Source organism: Engystomops pustulosus, chromosome 7 (genome assembly GCF_040894005.1).
Source record: "Engystomops pustulosus chromosome 7, aEngPut4.maternal, whole genome shotgun sequence".
Lineage (NCBI taxonomy): Eukaryota > Metazoa > Chordata > Amphibia > Anura > Leptodactylidae > Engystomops > Engystomops pustulosus.
In genome coordinates this window covers 3,367,165-3,387,830 of record NC_092417.1, presented here as the reverse complement: position 1 = coordinate 3,387,830, position 20,666 = coordinate 3,367,165, and the positions used below count along the sequence as shown (strand labels likewise).

The 20,666-nt window shown below is 45.3% G+C and overlaps 1 protein-coding gene across 1 annotated transcript; it reads right to left on the bottom strand.

The window, feature by feature from the left end:
- Nucleotides 1–56: 56 nt before the first annotated feature.
- On the bottom strand, nucleotides 57–9,207 carry LOC140068870 (uncharacterized). Its single transcript, XM_072114238.1, has 7 exons — nucleotides 9,121–9,207; nucleotides 7,600–7,721; nucleotides 6,836–6,892; nucleotides 6,677–6,744; nucleotides 4,853–4,936; nucleotides 2,813–3,034; nucleotides 57–739 (listed from the first exon to the last, which is right to left on the bottom strand). The coding sequence occupies exons 1-7, from the start codon at nucleotides 9,205–9,207 to the stop codon at nucleotides 57–59; spliced, it is 1,323 nt and encodes a 440-aa protein (XP_071970339.1).
- Between the last annotated feature and the right edge of the window lie 11,459 nt (nucleotides 9,208–20,666).

Sequence of the window (20,666 nt, the reverse complement as noted above, 5' to 3'; positions counted from 1 at the left end):
TTGATCAAAATCAAGTTAACCAAAATAAATAAAGTTAAAAAAAAAAAAAAAAAAAATTACGGTTTGGAAGAACGTGATGAACGACGGACAGGCCCCTTCCCCCTTTTTGCCTGCCGCCGCGTCACCACAGAACTCCCAGATGTGCCCGGTGGATTGGAAGCCGAGGATCTAAGTTCCTCCTTGACCGAAAGTAGGAACGTGGCTTCAGGGGAAGGGCCCAGGACCACTGGAGAGGGATCCAGTGCACCTGCCAGCGATGGTGCGTAACTGCACCCCGAATCCTGATCAGTTGGAAGCTGAATCTGGGATTTGGGGGCAGGGCTGGCCTGTGTCACTGGATCCCCACCAGTGGGGACCTGGGGTGGGGAGAATGGAGGGACACTCACACTCCCCCCCTGAGCCACAGTTCCTTGGTGGATGAGGAGTCCCAGAATATTGATGAGAGCTCTTAAATCTCCACTAATAAGCTGGAACCCCTCCTCCATCATCCGGCCATGCCTTTGGAGTTCCCGCTGAATTAGGCCCATCGCTTCAAGGCTTTTATCCATATAGTTGGAAAATATGCCAAGTGTGATGGGCCTATCTTCAGCGGGCACCACTTCAGGAGCCTCATCCCCACTGGACCCACCAAGTGATACGACTGCAGGAGGAGTGGCTGGCGAAGCACATGGAGGTCCGGGTGCAGCCTCATTTGCTGGTGGTGGTGCAGCCTGTGGTGCCGCGGGTGGAGCAGCCCTCCCTGTTGATAAAACAAAGTAAATTACAATTCAAAAACTATAGAGTGCTGTAACCTTAAATTAAAATTGATAGCCACACTTGGAAGCTACCACCACGAATATACCTAGAAAGGTAGAACAGGTGGTAGGTGGATGTATAGTACATGTTGAAAGCACTTTTTTGAGCTAATCCTCACGTGCAGTATTTTTTGTTATAAAATCTTTATGGCCCTATTGTGTATTTTTTGATAAGCGGCTACTGGGGCGTTGAGTAGCCGGACATGAGGCAAGATGTCATGACTACTCAACGCCCCAGTAGCCTCACTGCTCCTCCTAACCAGACATCATCGGTGCGCAGCTCCTCATAGCTTGTCTTATGTGAAGGTTTGGGGCACGGGACAGGGGAGTATGCTATGCTCAACTAATACCAAACACGATTCCCACTGCCACCATTGTATCCTATAGGCACAGTAATTTGAATTTCAACCTAGCTATGCTCACCAACTTATACTATGAACAATTACACTGCTGGCAATGTATTTTATATGATTAGACATATATGTTCCACAACCCTTTAGGCAACGAGCATGGCCAACAGCCCCCTGGGCAACAAGCATGGCCACCAACCCCCTAGTGCACGAGCATGGCCCCTTACCCCCTTGTTTTTGTGTGTGTTTTTTGCTGTCTTCAAGGACCGGGCCTGCTGTGGACTACTTTGTAGTCAGTGGACTCCGACGAGGACCTGTAAATAAATCTGGATTAAAATGGCTGACGAGGGTGTGTCTGGCTTTTTTTCAATAAAAGATATTTTTACAATGATGTGTTTGTGTCGTTCTGTATAATTAGCCATAGTAGTGGTGCTGTTTATTTGACAGTGCTCATGACTAAGGCCTGAACTTACTGTAAAATGGCCATTTTTGTTTTGGCCAAATTTACAGTAACGGATATTAAACTACCCCGGTACCCACCGCCACCAGGGGTGCCGGGAAGAGCCAGGTGCAGGGGCGGCCGCAGGCTGTTATTGTTGCGCTGGGATAGCCCCCTAACAGTGGCCTATCCCAGATCAGTAATGGCAGGCTGCTGCTGCTTTTTTGTATCTGGCTGATGTTAAAAATCGGGTGAGCCCCACATCAATATATTAAATTTAAATGAAAAAAAAAAGACGTGTATTCCAAACAATTTATAAAACCAGCAAGATACAAAAAGCAGCAGCAGCCGCCATTACTGATCTGGGAAAGCCCACTGTTAGGGGGCTATTCCAGTGCAACAATAACAGCCTGCGGCCGCCCCTGCACCTGGCTCTTCCCGGCACCCCTGGTGGCGGTGGGTACCGGGGTAATTTAATATCCGTTACTGTAAATTTGTGCAAAACAAAAATGACCATTTTACAGTAAGTTCAGGCCTTAGTCATGAGCACTGTCAAATAAACAGCACCACTACTATGGCTAATTTTACAGAATGACAAACACATCATTGTACAAATAAATTTTATAGAAAGAAAACCAGACACACCCTCGTCAGCCATTTTAATCAATATTTATTTACAGGTCCTCGCTGGAGTCCACAAAATCCAAAGTACTCCACAGCAGGCCCGGTCATGTAAGACAAAGAGAAGGAGGGGGGGGGGTGAAAATAAAAGGGGGGGCAGGTGGGCCCTTGCTCGTTGCCCGGGGGGGGGGGGGGGCCTTGCTTGTTGCCCGGGGGGGCAGGCAAACATATATGCCTAATCCCATAAAATACATTGGTGGCAGTGGCATCGTTGTTGGTATTATTTGGTGAGCATAGCAGACACCTGTCCCGTGCCACGAACCTTCAGATATGACAATGCCTGCACTCTGGGGAACAAAGCCAAAGCTACTGCGCATGCGGAGTACTCTGGCTTATCGGACGAGGGCGCGCAGCTACGAGGAGCTACGTGCCGATGATGTCAGGTTAGGAGGAGTAAAGAGGCTACTGGGGCGTGGAGTAGCCGCAATGTGTAGCCTCATGTCTGGCTACTCCACGCCCCAGTAGCCGCTTCCAAAAAGGATTGCAAAATATTTTTGGAAAGTGAAACCAAACATTAGTATTAGAGACATAAAATAAAACGTACATACCAACATCAAGATCATCCGTGTCAAAATCCCCGATCCCTTCAGTAAGATCGGGGTGTATTGTTTGATTAATCTTTTGCTCCACCCACGACATCCGCATGGCCACACTAGGGCCACCACCCGTCCTCCGAGCTGACTGTTTGTGCTTCGCCAGCTTGGCCTTCAGCCTCCTCCTGCAGTCATACCACTTCTTGCGGACCTCTGGAACAGAACGATATTCCACTCCTGCAAAGTTGAAAACAAAAAGAAAAAAAAAAAAAAAAAAACATTATAAAAAGGCCACTCACCTTCAAGATTTACAATCCAAGTGACCATAAAAAAATTCAAATACTATTCAAAATGCAATTTTTACCTAGGCCATTGATCCGCACTGTGATCCCCTGCCAAATGTGGTGTTTGGCTGACAGGGGAATAGAATCTGCCAGCCTCCCAAAAAGATGTTCATAATTTTGGGTAACCTTGAAAAGACAAAAGCCACAAAAAAAAAAAAAAACCTTCATTAAAAACACTCTTCAACGGTGGGTAAAGAGTAGAACAGAACACCAACAGTATAAATAAGTTAAAAAAATGTAACAATACCTCCTCAACCAATATTTCCGTTTCACGTTCCGTGAAACGTGCCTTCTTTGCACGGCCAGGGTCCTCCTCATCTTCAGCACCAGAGCCCCCAGTATCCATATACTGGAGCAGCGGCCGGAGCAGCGGCCGGAGCAGCAGATCCTGGGGCCACAGATGTTGGGGGGGCTTGCCGATTCGCCGCCTCCAGCTCCCGTGCTCCGCGGATGGCATAGTCGTACACCTGGGGACACTGCTGCCGGAGTAGCTCCATAAAAATGGCAATGGGAGCATCTGGTGCTGCTGTGGACTGCTCAGGACGCCCAGCCATGATAGATACCAGCTGGGCAATTAGCCTCGCTGTGCACTTTTTATGCAAAAATTTTGTGGCGCAACTCATGCGCCACATTTATCACGCGTGCGACACAATTAGTGAATGGGCGCATATCCCATTCTAGTCGGAGGGACGCACTTTTTATGCATTCCAATTGGAGCTTAGTAAATGTGCCCCTCTGTGTTTACTCCCCTCAACTCCAATTTCATAGCCAATAGTTCCCAATTACCCACATCGAAGCCCAGAAGTCAGGGATTCAGTGCCCTACACCAGAAGCATAAACCAATAGAAATGGACCATTTAAACCTTTCTGAATTGGGACCGGGGCTTTTCTTATACTGTGCAAATGCTACTTCAGCTTCTGGGGTCCTGTTGGTCACATCAACACTTTTGTTTGTCTTGCAAGATCATTCAATGGGGCAAATTTACTTACCTGCTCCTGTCGCGATCCCCGATCCGGACAGTCTGACGAGAATGAAGTGTGGTACGATGCATGAAGATTGTGCACTAGAGTTCCTGCATCCGTCGCTTCCCCGCAGGGGTCCCCGGAGTTCACCTTCTCCTTCCTGGTGCATGTAAGTGCGTGTATTGCGACACAATTCTAAATGTTAAATCCCGCGCGTTGTCCGATGGTCTGCCCCACGATTTGTGTCGCGTGCAAGCCGGCACGGATGCGCCAAAATCCGATCACATGTGACACAATCCCCTGTTAAATGCGGCGCAAAGCGGAAATCGCTGTGAGACCCGACGAAAATGCGCTCCGCGGACCCTTAGTAAATGAGCCCCAATGTCTCAGCCACAGATGCATTTTTAACAAATTTCTGATAGTAGAAAAGACCAAAAAACTTTGAAGGTCTTTGAGACCGGTGCAACGTTCCTAGTTCTTGATAGCCGTGACTTTGGGTGGAGCCACACAACAAGGTTCAGGGGCGAGGATGTAACCAAGGAGAGTGATTTATTATTTTATACTCCAAACAAACACTTGGACGGTTTAGTAAAGAGGAGGAAATATTAGGATATCATCCAAGTAAACCACAACCCAGGAGATCTCCAAAAATGTCATTAAGAAATTGTTGGAAGAGTGTAGGAGCATGACACAACCCAAAGGGCGTCACCAGGTCTTCAACCTGTCCTTCTGGGGTGATAAATGTCACCTGTCCCTCCTCCCTTTCTCTGATCCGGACTGTAGGCCCCGCAGAGTTTACTCTTACAGAACCAGTTCTCAGCCACTACCTGATCTGGAATCCAGAGAAAGTGGATGTGGAAGTTCATGATCATCTACACATGGTCTGGCTCCTCATCCTTCTTCTACAAGGTGGACACCTGCCTCCATAGGAGAGTTAGAGGGGCGGATGTGTCCCCTTCTGTGGTCTCCCCTGGATCTATACATGGTGTCATCTTCTGGGGGAGACAACTTGAATATCCTCCCCTTGGGATAGTCAGATACTCAGGTGAGGCAGAGGCGGCAGAGTGCGGAGCAGGGAGGGTGTCCTCGTGTGACACGCTGCACCTCCCTGTCCAAAAAGTGCAAAACACAGAGAAGAAGACAGGACAGGACGAGCTAATGTCACAACAAATCTATAGTCAGTGCTGAACTATGAGCAGATGATTTATGTGATACCAGAGTCCTGGCCCCAGGAATGATTGGAGCAAAGCTCTGTCTGCCACAGCGGGTTAACTGTTAATGAGCCGGAGCAGAGCTGCATAAGGAGATTAGTGTGTGGTGCAATTCAATACAAAATCAGCAAACCCAAGCCGGTGTTCACACTAACAATGTACAAGAGAGACATAAGGACACAATCGGCGCCTCCTCAGATGCATTGCACGGACAGAGCGGTTACACTGTGATCCATTAGACCCCAATTATGGTGGAATCCAGAAAAGTACTGATGTGTGTGATGCTTCTAGTTGGACACCATCAATACTTTTCCTAGGGAGAGGTCATCAATAGTCACAGAATTTTCCAAAGAAACGCAGCAGAAAACAATGAGGCATAAAAGGTCTGACTTCTTGTATCTGTCCTCCGTGCAGGTCCACCAGGAACGTTACAAAGAGACCTGAGGAAACGTCCTCCAAGAACTTTGCCTCCCTGACATCAACTTCATGTAATCTGCCTCCTGTAAGAAGCAGGAGATCGACAGACCAGGGCCCCTAAATTCCTACATTTTTAGAGACCCCTAAACTTGTAACTGGTTCCCTTCTGTTGACAAAACTTTTCCATAATCCGGTCCCTGTTCTCCCCTCTGCCCCGATGTCCCATGTGTTACCCCCAGATGTGGTCCTGGTGCTTGTACTACGCTGCTGCCTGTGGGGTGTATGGAGGATGGTATATCGCTCTCCGTTCTCCTCCGTGTCGTGTGGTTGATGTATAATTGTGGGTGGATGTGAGGATCTGGCAGTGGAGGATGATCTATCGTGTATGTGAGGCTGTAAGAGTATTACATGACATGTCCAGACAGAATGTTATCCATTGTCCTGGATCTCTACACGGCTCCGGAGTTCTGCACTGCGATGTCTGGAAGTGTCCAAATAGAGGACAATATAGTATTAGGTATACAGCATAGGATTATGTACAGACTGTACCACACAGACACACGTGGTAGGATTAGATACACAGCAGACAGTATCACACGAGGTAGGATTAGATACACAGCAGACAGTATCACACATGACATGTAGTCCCCTGAGCTTACACTCAGGACAATGGCTGCTGTCACACAGTAATCTCCTCCTGGATCGGTGCCTCCGGATCAGAACTTTCTCACTACTTTGTTGTAACTTGTGTCCTATCCACTGACTACAACAAGTGCAAGTCTGGGCATTCTGGGGGGGGGGGGCAGAGGGGCTCATCTCTTACCCTCCATCAGCCCCTCTGTCTCTCTCGGTGGTGGTCTCGGACCAAGCCTTGTGCAGTATCCCCACAGGTCTAACGGCTCATACACTGATAGCAGAGGCCACTGTTATCTTCTGTGGCTCACCCCACACTTCAGGCTCAATACCAAATCTGTACCAGATCCCGACTACAGCACAATGTATAACAATGTTCCTTAAGGTTTTAAAATCACATTATCACATTATTACTTTAATTATTAGAGGGGCGGATGTGTCCCCTTCTGGAGACTCTCCTGGATCTATACCTGGTGTCATCTTCTGGGGGAGACAACTCGAATATCCTCCCCTGGGATACTCCGATCCTGGATGGAGATCAATCCTGACAGATATTTTATCAAAATGCAGAAGCAAAATCCCAGCTGTTCTCAGGGTCTTATCCTCCACACTCAGACACAAGTAATGAAGTGCAAAGAGATGAACACTTAGGTATCCAGCTCTCCAATCAAAGACCGGGTGATGTGACGCTGATCATGGGAGACCCAAAATGACACCAGAGGGAAGGTTATTCAGCACCAAATACTTTTACTGTATTGATCCGACCTGCCTAGAAATCTGGGGGAATTCTACCCCCTCTCCATTTAATCACTGAGATTAGTTATGGACTCGCAATCTATCAGGTCCAGACACAGACTTATCCCCAACACACAGAGAAAGCGAGAACAGAATCTCAGTAACCCACTCAGAAGAGACCTGATTGTCCGGGTGACTCTGCCGGGGGTCTGGTGGGACAATTTACTTCAGTCACCGCAGTAGAGACATAGAGACAACCTGTAGGCGATGTTCTCCTCGGGCTTTACAGAACACAATGGCCGCGGTCCTTGACAGCAGGAGAAGGGACCGAGTTCTTAGGGGATAGAAGAGTAACATGGAGAGACGATTGGGGTCTGCTCCATCCTTGCATCTATCTCTGAGCCATCAGGATTAGCTGCCAGGGCCAGAATCAGACTCATCATCAGAATCATAGCTCCCAATCGTCCCGATTTTGCCGGGACAGTCCCGTTTTTCTTACCTCTGCCCCGCGTCACGGGCAACTGTCAGATTGTCATGGATTTTCCCTCCCGGCTCTGTAAATACTTTCAAAGCCTGAACTAATATTACTAAATGGTTTCTACAGACATTGGGCAGGGAATCCTTTTGAGAGATGTGTCGGGTTAGCGGAGAGCAGGGACCACGTCATCAGGTTCAGATCAGCATCTGTCCATACATGGTCTCCTAGCTCTTTTTTTAGTTAAATTAAATACATTTTTGCCCAGTCTGGGATTCAGACCCCAGGCCCTCTGCATTAGAGATAGGAGCCTCTACCCACTGAGCTATGAGCCCAGTGATTACATAACTAAGGATTTTTTGTAACTAGGAAATGTTATCTGCTACTGTTACACTGTGACACAGACTTAATGCACTGATATATAGAGAGGGATCTTCTCAGAGATTATTATTGTAATTATGGAGACTATTATTATTCTGAATTGTATTATTTTATTATTATGGAGACAATTATTAATAATAGTAAAAATAATAATAATCATCTCTATAATTATATTAATAATTATAGATATAATTGTCTCAATAATTACAATAATAATCTCTGAGAAGATCCCTCTCTATATATCAGTGCATTAGTCTGTGTCACAGTGTAACAGTAGCAGTAACAGTTCTTAGTTACCATAAGAGATGGAGGAAGCCACAGCACCCGGTATGGTTCAGTTCCAAGTAGTCTTTATTATAACATCATCCAAGCATAAAAATTCCAATGTTTCATTTCCAGTTGAATCTTTCTCAAGCATGTTTGAACTGAAGTATGCTGGAACTGAACTGTACCGGGTGCTGTGGCTTCCTCCATCTCTTATGCTGATAATGGGACTCTGAGCACTAGATCCCCAGCTGCGAGCACCGCTTAATCATAATTGTCTAGGATTGCTGTCTTTCCTTCCCCCCTTCAGTTCTTAGTTACCAAAATTCCTCATCTAGCTCATTTCTGGGCTCTTAGCTCAGTTGCTAGAGGTGCTGTGTCATTATCATCCATGGACACTGCAGGTTCTAGGTTCGAATCCCAAACAGGAAAAAAAAATTATTATTATTGAGATAAATTTTATTATTGTTATATGGTTAAAATTTGGGGCGTGCCAGGGAGGGATTGGGGGTGTGGCCTAGGGGGATCACTACGCGTGCCGCCATTTTGTCCCTCTTTCCCTTTCACAAATGTTGGGAGGTATGGACAATCCCCATTAATGATGATCTTCATGGAAGGTTCACACCACTCACACATTGTATCGGGGATATCCACGGGAAACTTCTCAGCAGAGCATTTACCTTGGAGAGAAAGGAGATAAGACTCCACCAGCACAATGTGATCTAGAAAGGGACCCCAAGGATTGGGAATGGGGGTTTCTCTGCAAAAGAGGAATCACTACACCCATCATCTCTGCTGGGAGGGAGGAGGATTTACCTAAAAATACAGCAAACATGACTCCCAGAAAGTTCCCAAATTCTCCCAGCCACATAAGAAACAATCCGGGAGCCTCATTCTTACCTTATGGTGTCGGCCCACAAGAGGCGCAGCAGCAGCTACGGCCTCTGGTTGGTCCTCCAGGTCCTCCAACCACTTCTCCCGGTTCATAAGATCTGGAATAGTCTTCCTACTTTTTGGCTTATTATAATGTAACCCAGGATCCGGGAGCGGTCAGATGACTGCGGATCCTGGCATTAAACCTCTTCCAGCTGTCCCTGCCTGATTACCGCACCTACCACAGGCAGTTAGGGACAACTTGTCAACGTTTCCCTCCTGTGCCGAAGTGCAAAACACAGAGACAAAGAAAAGACACTACAAAAAACAAGAATAGTTAGAATAGTTTTGTTAGAACAATGGGGCTTATTTACTAAGGGTCGCGGATCACACTTTCCATGTGATGTATGTAGTAATACATGAAATATGGGGACACGAGATTCCAAGAGAGGTCAAAGGCAAGTGATTTTCGGTGACTTGTTGTTCTTGTGCATCATCCATTGAGCGCCCCAGACCTTGTGTCACTGCAGATCACAGGGAATCCAAGTATCTGCTGCCACCTAGTGGTGATGACCAGAAGGGTCCGATAGATCACTGAAAGTGGACGCAGACCTGGAGATGGGAAGAGGCTGCACAAAGTCCAGCAGGGGGCATCAAGGATTTCCTAATGTTGTGATGTAATTGTGAGGCTCATCCACCAGAGGGAACCACTGCAGTTATGAGATATTCCTAAACTCACACACCCACACATCCTGTAGGAGAAGATATAACCTCCAGGAGAACATACAACCTCCAGGAGAACATACAACCTCCAGGAGAACATATAACCTCCCGAATAACATACAACCTACAGGAGAACATATAACCTCTAGGAGAACATACAACCTCCCGAATAACATACAACCTCCAGGAGAACATACAACCTCCAAGAGAACATACAACCTCCAGGAGAACATACAACCTCCCGTATAACATACAACCTCCAGGAGAACATACAACCTCTAGGAGAACATATAACCTCCAGGAGAACATACAACCTCCAGGAGAACATACAACCGCCAGGAGAACATACAACCTCCAGGAGAACATATAACCTCCCGAATAACATACAACCTACAGGAGAACATATAACCTCCCGTATAACATACAACCTCCAGGAGAACATACAACCTCCAGGAGAACATACAACCTCCAGGAGAACATATAACCTCCAGGAGAACATACAACCTCTAGGAGAACATATAACCTCCAGGAGAACATATAACCTCCAGGAGAACATATAACCTCTAGGAGAACATATAACCTCCAGGAGAACATATAACCTACAGGAGAACATATAACCTCCAGGAGAACATACAACCTCCAGGAGAACATACAACCTCTAGGAGAACATATAACCTCCAGGAGAACATACAACCTCCAGGTGAACATATAACCTCCCGGATAACATATAACCTCCCGGAGAACGTACAACCTCCAGGAGAACATATAACCTCCAGGAGAACATACAACCTCCAGGAGAACATATAACCTCTAGGAGAACATACAACCTCCAGGAGAACAATTAACCTCCCAGAGAACATACAACCTCCAGGAGAACATATAACCTCCAGGAGAACATACAACCTCCAGGAGAACATATAACCTCCAGGAGAACATACAACCTCCAGGAGAACACACAACCTCCAGGAGAACATACAACCTCTAGGAGAACATATAACCTCCAGGAGAACATACAACCTCCAGGAGAACATATAACCTTCTTGAGAACAATTAACCTCCCAGAGAACATACAACCTCCAGGAGAACATATAACCTCCAGGAGAACATATAACCTCCAGGAGAACATACAACCTCCAGGAGAACATACAACCTCCAGGAGAACATACAACCTCCAGGAGAACATATAACCTCCCGTATAACATACAACCTCCAGGAGAACATATAACCTCCAGGAGAACATACAACCTCCAGGAGAACATATAACCTCCAGGAGAACATATAACCTCCCAGAGAACATACAACCTCCAGGAGAACATACAACCTCCAGGAGAACATATAACCTCCCGTATAACATACAACCTCCAGGAGAACATATAACCTCCCGTATAACATACAACCTCCAGGAGAACATACAACCTCCAGGAGAACATATAACCTCCCGTATAACATACAACCTCCAGGAGAACATACAACCTCCAGGAGAACATATAACCTCCAGGAGAACATATAACCTCCCAGAGAACATACAACCTCCAGGAGAACATACAACCTCCAGGAGAACATATAACCTCCCGTATAACATACAACCTCCAGGAGAACATATAACCTCCCGTATAACATACAACCTCCAGGAGAACATACAACCTCCAGGAGAACATATAACCTCCAGGAGAAAATACAACCTCCAGGAGAACATACAACCTCCAGGATAACATATAACCTCCCAGAGAACATACAACCTCACAGAGAACATACAACCTCCAGGAGAACATATAACCTTCAGGAGAACATACAACCTCCAGGAGAACATATAACCTCCAGGAGAACATACAACCTCCAGGAGAAAATACAACCTCCAGGAGAACATACAACCTCCAGGAGAACATATAACCTCCAGGAGAACATACAACCTCCAGGAGAACATATAACCTCCTGGATAACATACAACCTCCAGGAGAACATATAACCTCCAGGAGAACATACAACCTCCCGTATAACATACAACCTCCAGGGGAACATACAACCTCCCGAATAACATATAACCTCCAGGAGAACATATAACCTCTAGGAGAACATACAACCTCCCGCATAACATACAACCTCCAGGAGAACATACAACCTCCCGAATAACATATAACCTACAGGAGAACATACAACCTCCAGGAGAACATACAACCTCTAGGAGAACATATAACCTCCAGGAGAACATACAACCTCCAGGTGAACATATAACCTCCCGGATAACATATAACCTCCCGGAGAACGTACAACCTCCAGGAGAACATATAACCTCCAGAAGAACATACAACCTCAAGGAGAACATATAACCTCTAGGAGAACATACAACCTCCAGGAGAACATACAACCTCCAGGAGAACATATAACCTCCAGGAGAACATATAACCTCCCGTATAACATACAACCTCCAGGGGAACATACAACCTCCAGGAGAACATACAACCTCCAGGAGAACATATAACCTACAGGAGAACATACAACCACTTGAAGAACATATAACCTCCAGGAGAACATACAACCTCCAGGAGAACATATAACCTCCCAGAGAACATACAACCTCCAGGAGAACATATAACCTCCAGGAGAACATACAACCTCCAGGAGAACATATAACCTCCCGAATAACATACAACCTCCAGGAGAACATATAACCTCCAGGAGAACATATAACCTCCAGGAGAACATACAACCTCCAGGAAAACATACAACCTCTAGGAGAACATATAACCTCCCAGAGAACATACAACCTCCAGGAGAACATACAACCTCCAGGAGAACATATAACCTCCAGGAGAACATACAACCTCCAGGAGAACATATAACCTCCAGGAGAACATACAACCTCCAGGAGAACATACAACCTCCAGGAGAACATATAACCTCCAGGAGAACATATAACCTCCAGGAGAACATATAACCTCCAGGAGAACATACAACCTCCAGGAGAACATATAACCTCCAGGAGAACATATAACCTCCCGGAGAACATACAACCTCAAGGAGAACATATAACCTCCCGGAGAACATATAACCTCCAGGAGAACATATAACCTCCTGGATAACATACAACCTCCAGGAGAACATATAACCTCCAGGAGAACATACAACCTCCCGTATAACATACAACCTCCAGGGGAACATACAACCTCCCGAATAACATATAACCTCCAGGAGAACATATAACCTACAGGAGAACATACAACCTCCAGGAGAACATACAACCTGCAGGAGAACATAGAAACCTTTAGGAGAACATATAACCTCCTGGATAACATACAACCTCCAGGAGAACATATAACCTCCAGGAGAACATACAACCTCCCGTATAACATACAACCTCCAGGGGAACATACAACCTCCCGAATAACATATAACCTCCAGGAGAACATATAACCTCCAGGAGAACATACAACCTCCAGGAGAACATAAAACCTCCCAGAGAACATACAACCTCCCGGATAACATATAACCTCCCGGAGAACATACAACCTCTAGGAGAACATATAACCTCCAGGAGAACATGCAACCTCCAGGAGAACATAAAACCTCCCAGAGAACATACAACCTCCCAGAGAACATACAACCTCCAGGAGAACATATAACCTCCAGGAGAACATACAACCTCCAGGAGAACAAACAACCTCAAGGAGAACATACAACCTCCCAGAGAACATACAACCTCCAGGAGAACATATTACCTCCCGGAGAACATACAACCTCTAGGAGAACATATAACCTCCAGGAGAACATATAACCTCCAAGAGAACATACAACCTCCCAGAGAACATATAACCTCCAGGGGAACATACAACCTCCAGGAGAACATATAACCTCCAGGAGAACATATAACCTCCCGAATAACATGCAACCTACTGGAGAACATACAACCTCCAGGAGAACATACACCCTCCAGGAGAACATATAATCTCCCAAATAACATACAACCTCCAGGAGAACATATAACCTCCAGGAGAACATATAACCTCCAGGAAAACATACAACCTCCAGGAGAACATATAACCTCCAGGAGAACATATAATCTCCAGGAGAACGTACAACCTCCAGGAGAACATATAACCTACAGGAGAACATATAACCTCCAGGAGAACATACAACCTCCAGGAGAACATATAACCTCCAGGAGAACATACAACCTCCAGGAGAACATACAACCTCCAGGAGAACATATAACCTCCCGAATAACAAATAACCTCAAGGAGAACATATAACCTCTAGGAGAACATACAACCTCCCGTATAACATACAACCTTCAGGAGAACATACAACCTCCAGGAGAACATACAACCTCCAGGAGAACATACAACCTCCAGGAGAACATATAACCTCCAGGAGAACATATAACCTCCAGGAGAACATATAACCTCCAGGAGAACATACAACCTCCAGGAGAACATATAACCTCCAGGAGAACATACAACCTCCTGAATAACATACAACCTCCAGGAGAACATACAACCTCCAGGAGAACATACAACCTCCAGGAGAACATACAAAGTTCAAATCGGCTCTACTCACTCCATTTACACAGGCCGGAGAGCTGCAATCACGGAAACGCCCAAGGCAAGGGCAAAGTATAGTCCAATAGAAAAAGGATTTCCAGCGCAAACTCTTGTCCGGTAAAAAATCTTGCTTTATTGGTGCAACAATACATCAGTTGTGTTCACATAGAAGAAATAAACGATCGACGCGTTTCGGCTATACAGCCTTAGTCTTGATCTCATATAACACATAGAGTAGTGACTCTTTATATAAAACCAGCGATGATGGTCACATGACCAAAATCGCAAACAAGGAGGGAGGGGTAAGTGAATTTAACCCTATCCACAAGGAAATGTGTTCATACTGCAAATAACGGATCAAGTGTGATCCATGGTTTAGATGTATCAATACCATTAGGAGAAACATAGATGTTTACGATACATATTACGAGGTACATGCTATATTAATAAATAGTTATCAAGTCATGTCTATGGTTGATCCCTTGTGGTTGTCTGGTTTCTAGAACGAAAATCCAGTATGATTCTCTGTTCAAAAGTTTCTTCTGTAGGTCTCCACCTCTGGCGGGCTTGGAGACCTTCTCTATGCCTGTCCATTTAAAACTGGATAAATCTCCTTCATGCACATCTCTAAAATGTTTGGTGAGAGAGGAAACATTAAATGAATTGTTCGTTACGTCTGACAAGTGTCGTCTAATACGAACTTTAGCTGGACAGGTTGTGCAGCCTACGTATTGTATTCTGCACAGAGTGCAGGACGCCAAATAGATGATATTAGAAGTATTGCAATTAATGTAGGTTTTTATAGGGTAGATGTGCAAAGTTCTATATGAGGTAAAGGAATTCCCCTTCATGATATATTCACATGCTTTGCAACGTTTGTGTCCGCATTTATGGCACCCTGGGTAATTTAGCCACGTTCTTCTATCTTTCTCTGTTTTGTCACTGATGAACAGGCTGGGTGATAAGGTGGAGCCTATGGTTTTACCCTTTTTGGCCACAAATCTTACTCCTTGACTGATAGTATCGTGATAGTCCTTGTTTAAAAGGAGTACAGGTAAGTATTTTTTAACTATCCGTTTGATATTGTGGAATTGATTATTAAATTGTGTGGAAAAGGTAATTTGTTGAGATTTGTAATCTGTAGGTTTGTCATGTTTTTTGTATAGAAGTTGGGATCTGGGTTTTTTCTTTACTTTATTGAGAGATGTTGTAATCAAATGATTACTATATCCTCTCTCCTTTAGTCTCTCTGCGACAAGGGCTGCTTCTCTTGTGAAGATTTCATCGTTGGAGCAATTTCTTTTAAGTCTGACAAACTCTCCATATGGAATGTTATTAGTCACATGTTTTGGGTGACTGGATGAGGACAGTAAAATAGAATTACCCGCTATGGGTTTCCTATAAGGTGTTACTACAATGTTACCATTATCAATGTGTAATTTCACATCAAGAAAGTTGATGCACGGATTCCCCATGTCAAAGGTAAGTTTAAGGTTCATGTTGTTGGAATTGATCCAAGTTAGCATGTCTTGGAATGTTTCAGGGGTACCTTGCCATAACCATATGAGATCGTCAATAAATCTGCCCATCCATCTAATATTATCTTTGTAGGGATTCGACGAGGAAAACACAAAACGTTCTTCCCAAGTTGTCATGTAGATATTTGCAAGTGAGGGGGAAAATCTGGCTCCCATAGGGGCCCCCCTCACCTGCAAATAAAATTCTCCGTCAAATAGGAAATAATTATTTTTCAATAGGAATGTAGTAACCATGACAATAAACGTTTTCAGCTGTGTACTATAGGTACTATACATTTCTAAATGTTTTTCCAATACCCTGATACTTAGGTGATGGGGAAGAGAGGGATAGAGAGCCACTACATCGCTTGTAGCTAGGCTGCATTCCTCAAGGTTTCTCATGTTATTGAGTATTTGTAGGAGATGGGGTGTGTCTCTGAGGAAACTAGGAGTGATTTTTGTTAGGGGCTGCAAGTAAGAGTCTAGCCACTCTCCAAGTTTTTCCCCTAGAGATCCAATACCTGCTACTATAGGTCGTAATGGTGGAGGAAAACAATCCTTATGGATTTTTGGGAAAGAATGAAAGATGGGGACCACTGGATGTTCCACATACAGTGAGTCCCTTAGTTTCATACTAATTGCTCCTGTTTGAAAACCTTCTTCTAGGAGTTGTTTTAAGGCGACTTTGTAGTCAGGGGTAGGATCATTAGGGAGTTTGTGATAGGTAGAAATATCATTTAGTAATTCCTGATTGAGTGTTCTGTAAAGTGTGGCATTCATTGCTATAATAGCGCCCCCCTTATCCGCAGGCCTTATTAATAGGTCTTTGTTTTCCCTCAGAGTTTGTAATGCTTTTTGTTCCTTGTGTGTTAAGTTGGAATATCTAGAAGAGTTATGTATGGAATTTTTTAAGGATGTAAGTTCTTGTTCCACCAGTTCCTGAAACCTGTCCAGCTCTGGTGTTCTAGACATTAACGGATAATATTCAGGGTTGGCAAGCTGGAAAGGTTTCGGTACCTGGTCGGAGACTGGTTTAGATTCTGTTTCTAACTGTCTAAGAGTTAGCAATGTACACTGATCATTATAGTTATCACAAAAATTCTGTAGTCGAGTGACAGACTCTGATTGCTCTTCTCTTACATCTAGACAATCCAGGAGAACATATAACCTCCCGAATAACATACAACCTCCAGGAGAACATATAACCTCCAGGAGAACATACAACCTCCTGAATAACATACAACCTCCAGGAGAACATACAACCTCCCGAATAACATACAACCTCCAGGAGAACATATAACCTCCCGAATAACAAATAACCTCCAGGGGAACATACAACCTCCCGAATAACATACAACCTCCAGGGGAACATACAACCTCCCGAATAACATACAACCTCCAGGAGAACATACAACCTCCCGAATAACATACAACCTCCAGGAGAACATACAACCTCCCGAATAACATACAACCTCCAGGAGAACATATAACCTCCCGAATAACATACAACCTCCAGGAGAACATACAACCTCCCGAATAACATACAACCTCCAGGAGAACATACAACCTCCCGAATAACATACAACCTCCAGGAGAACATACAACCTCCAGGAGAACATACAACCTCCCGAATAACATACAACCTCCCGAATAACATACAACCTCCAGGAGAACATACAACCTCCCGAATAACATACAACCTCCAGGAGAACATATAACCTCCCGAATAACATACAACCTCCCCAATAACATACAACCTCCCCAATAACATACAAACTCCAGGAGAACATACAACCTCTAGGAGAACATACAACCTCCAGGAGAACATATAACCTCCAGGAGAACTTTTTACCTCTCGAATAACATACAACCTACAGGAGAACACACAACCTCTAGGAGAACATATAACCTGCCGAATAACATACAACCTCCAGGAGAACATACAACCTCCAGGAGAACATACAACCTCCAGGAGAACATATAACCTCCCGGAGAACATATAACCTCCAGGAGAACATACAACCTCCAGGAGAACATACAACCTCCCGGAGAACATACAACCTCCAGGAGAACATACAACCTCAAGGAGAACATATAACCTCCAGGAGAACATACAACCTCCAGGAGAACATACAACCTCAAGGAGAACATATAACCTCCAGGAGAACATACAACCTCCAGGAGAACATACAACCTCAAGGAGAACATATAACCTCCCGAATAACATACAACCTCCAGCTGAACATACAACCTCCAGGAGAACATACAACCTCCCGAATAACACACAACCTCCCGAATAACATACAACCTCCAGGAGAACATATAACCTCCTGAATAACATACAACCTCCAAGAGAACATACAACCTCCAGGAGAACATATAACCTCCAGGAGAACATATAACCTCCAGGAGAACCTATAACCTCCAGGAAAACATACAACCTCCAGGAGAACATATAACCTCCCGAATAACATACAACCTACAGGAGAACATATAACCTCCAGGAGAACATACAACCTCCAGGAGAACATATAACCTCCAGGAGAACATACAACCTCCAGGAGAACATACAACCTCCCGAATAACATACAACCTCCAGGAGAACACACAACCTCCCGAATAACATACAACCTCCAGGAGAACATACAACCTCCTGAATAACATACAACCTCCAAGAGAACATACAACCTCCAGGAGAACATATAACCTCCAGGAGAACATATAACCTCCAGGAGAACCTATAACATCCAGGAAAACATACAACCTCCAGGAGAACATATAACCTCCAGGAGAACATACAACCTCCAGGAGAACATAACATTTCCACCATTCTGCCCTCCACTGATGCCCAGTCTACCTTAGCAACATCAAAGACCAGATTTAAGGGATTCCAATACCCCTGCCAGCGTACAGGCAGTCCAGACCTCATGCTCCTTCTCAGGAGTCTGTCCTTCAGAGTCTGTCAGCAGTCCAGACTACAGGAGTCTGAGAGTGAAGAGATAGTGTGGAGCACACCTTCATTGCTAATACAGAAACCAATTTCGGGAACAAAGTCAGGAGACTCTAATCCAGAGCTGCAGCTTCCACAGTTTGGACACAGCTCCATCTCCATTATCCCAGCACCTACTGCCAGGCTGGAGCACTATTTCTGCGGACCACTCTCCACGACCACTCCAGTATCTGAATCTAGATCTTCATTTCATTTCGTTTCGTTTCATTGCTCTGGCCAGTTGGCTGCTACCTGTTCAATAAAGAACCGTGAGTTGATTTGCACAACGTTGCCTCCGTCTGATCCCTGGATACAGCTGTTACCACCACAGGCTCCCCATCCATCACCCAGGGACATATCTTACAGACACCACCTGCTGGAGACCTGCCAGGCTGTAGGACAGCCCTCCAGTCCCCATACTAAGCACCATGACCACAGCGCACCCTTGGCCGCAACCGCCAGCCACTCCGGTATTCTGGGCCCCGACTGCCTCCTCTGGATTCCAGATCCCAAGAGAAAGGCCTACAAGGATCTGTACAATGAGCATTCCTGGCTGCATCTTTCAGCTGTTCCCCAATCTGCAGTGCCCCAAACAGTGACCCCTGTGAGTGCCCCGTCTACCGCCATCATGAGCACAGGCCCCAATGCCATCCATGGACTGGTCCAGGTAAACACTCTCCAGTGGCAAGTATGTGCGGCTCTCAAGGGTCTTCCATGGCCAAAGAAGCCGCTGAGGATGAAGCAGATCCAGAAGTTCCGGTGAGGGGTGACCTCCCAGCGATTCCTTCTCAGTGGGGTGATGACCCGGCTCCAGAAGAGTTGGAGGCTACAGATGGAGCAATGGCACTAGCTCGAGGGCCCATCTACTTGTTCTTAGATCCGTCCATGAGGATGGGCTCTACAGATCCACCGGCTGATGAGGATGATGCCCCGGAGCTCGGCACTCCTACTTCTGAGCAACTAAAAATGTAAAACGTCTTTCAGATAACGTACAGAACAGTTTCAACAAAGAAAACCAGCAATTCAGTGTTCACCCAGCTTTATTAGCACTTAAACGATGAAGCAAAGGCTTCTTTCCCAGTGTAGACAATACATGGTGTGCCTTGCAACCCAAGGTAGCAGTGCTGCTTCCAGTAACGTCATGGTAACGTTTTAAAGGAAACCTACCAGTTAGAATGGTAGGGGTAAGCAGTAAGTACCGAGCACCAGCTCAGGGTGAGCTTTCATATGTGTTATTAACTGCTGTATCAGGGTTTTAACACTTTTTAAACTTTAGAGCAGAAGAGGCTTCGGCGCTGGGCGTGACCGTGCGCGTGCAATATTTCCGGCATTTCCTATGTAGGCGTGCGCACGCACCGCCGAAGCCTTTTCTGCTCTAAAGTTTAAAAAGTGTTAAAACCGCGATACAGCAGTTAATAACACTAATGAAAGTAAGTACCGGCACCAGCTCACCCTGAGCTCACCCTGAGCTGGTGCTCGGTACTTACTGCTTACCCCTACCATTCTAACTGGTAGGTTTCCTTTAAGCTGTGCACCCATTGGGCTGGTAAAGCCACTGTGATTACTGTTTTTGCACAACTTAAGTCAGTTTGCATATAACCTCTTTCTTTAGACTTTGCAGGGATGTAGCTAAGACTGTGTCAGACCATCTTTATGTCAAACTCCTGACCACAGGCTTGCGCCTAAAACCTAGAGGGTAAGACAGTCAGATGGCAGGTATACCGTATGTATTATACCTACCTGTTCAATAAAGATCCATAAGTTGATTTGCACAACGTTGCCTCCATCTGAGGCCCTGGATACGGC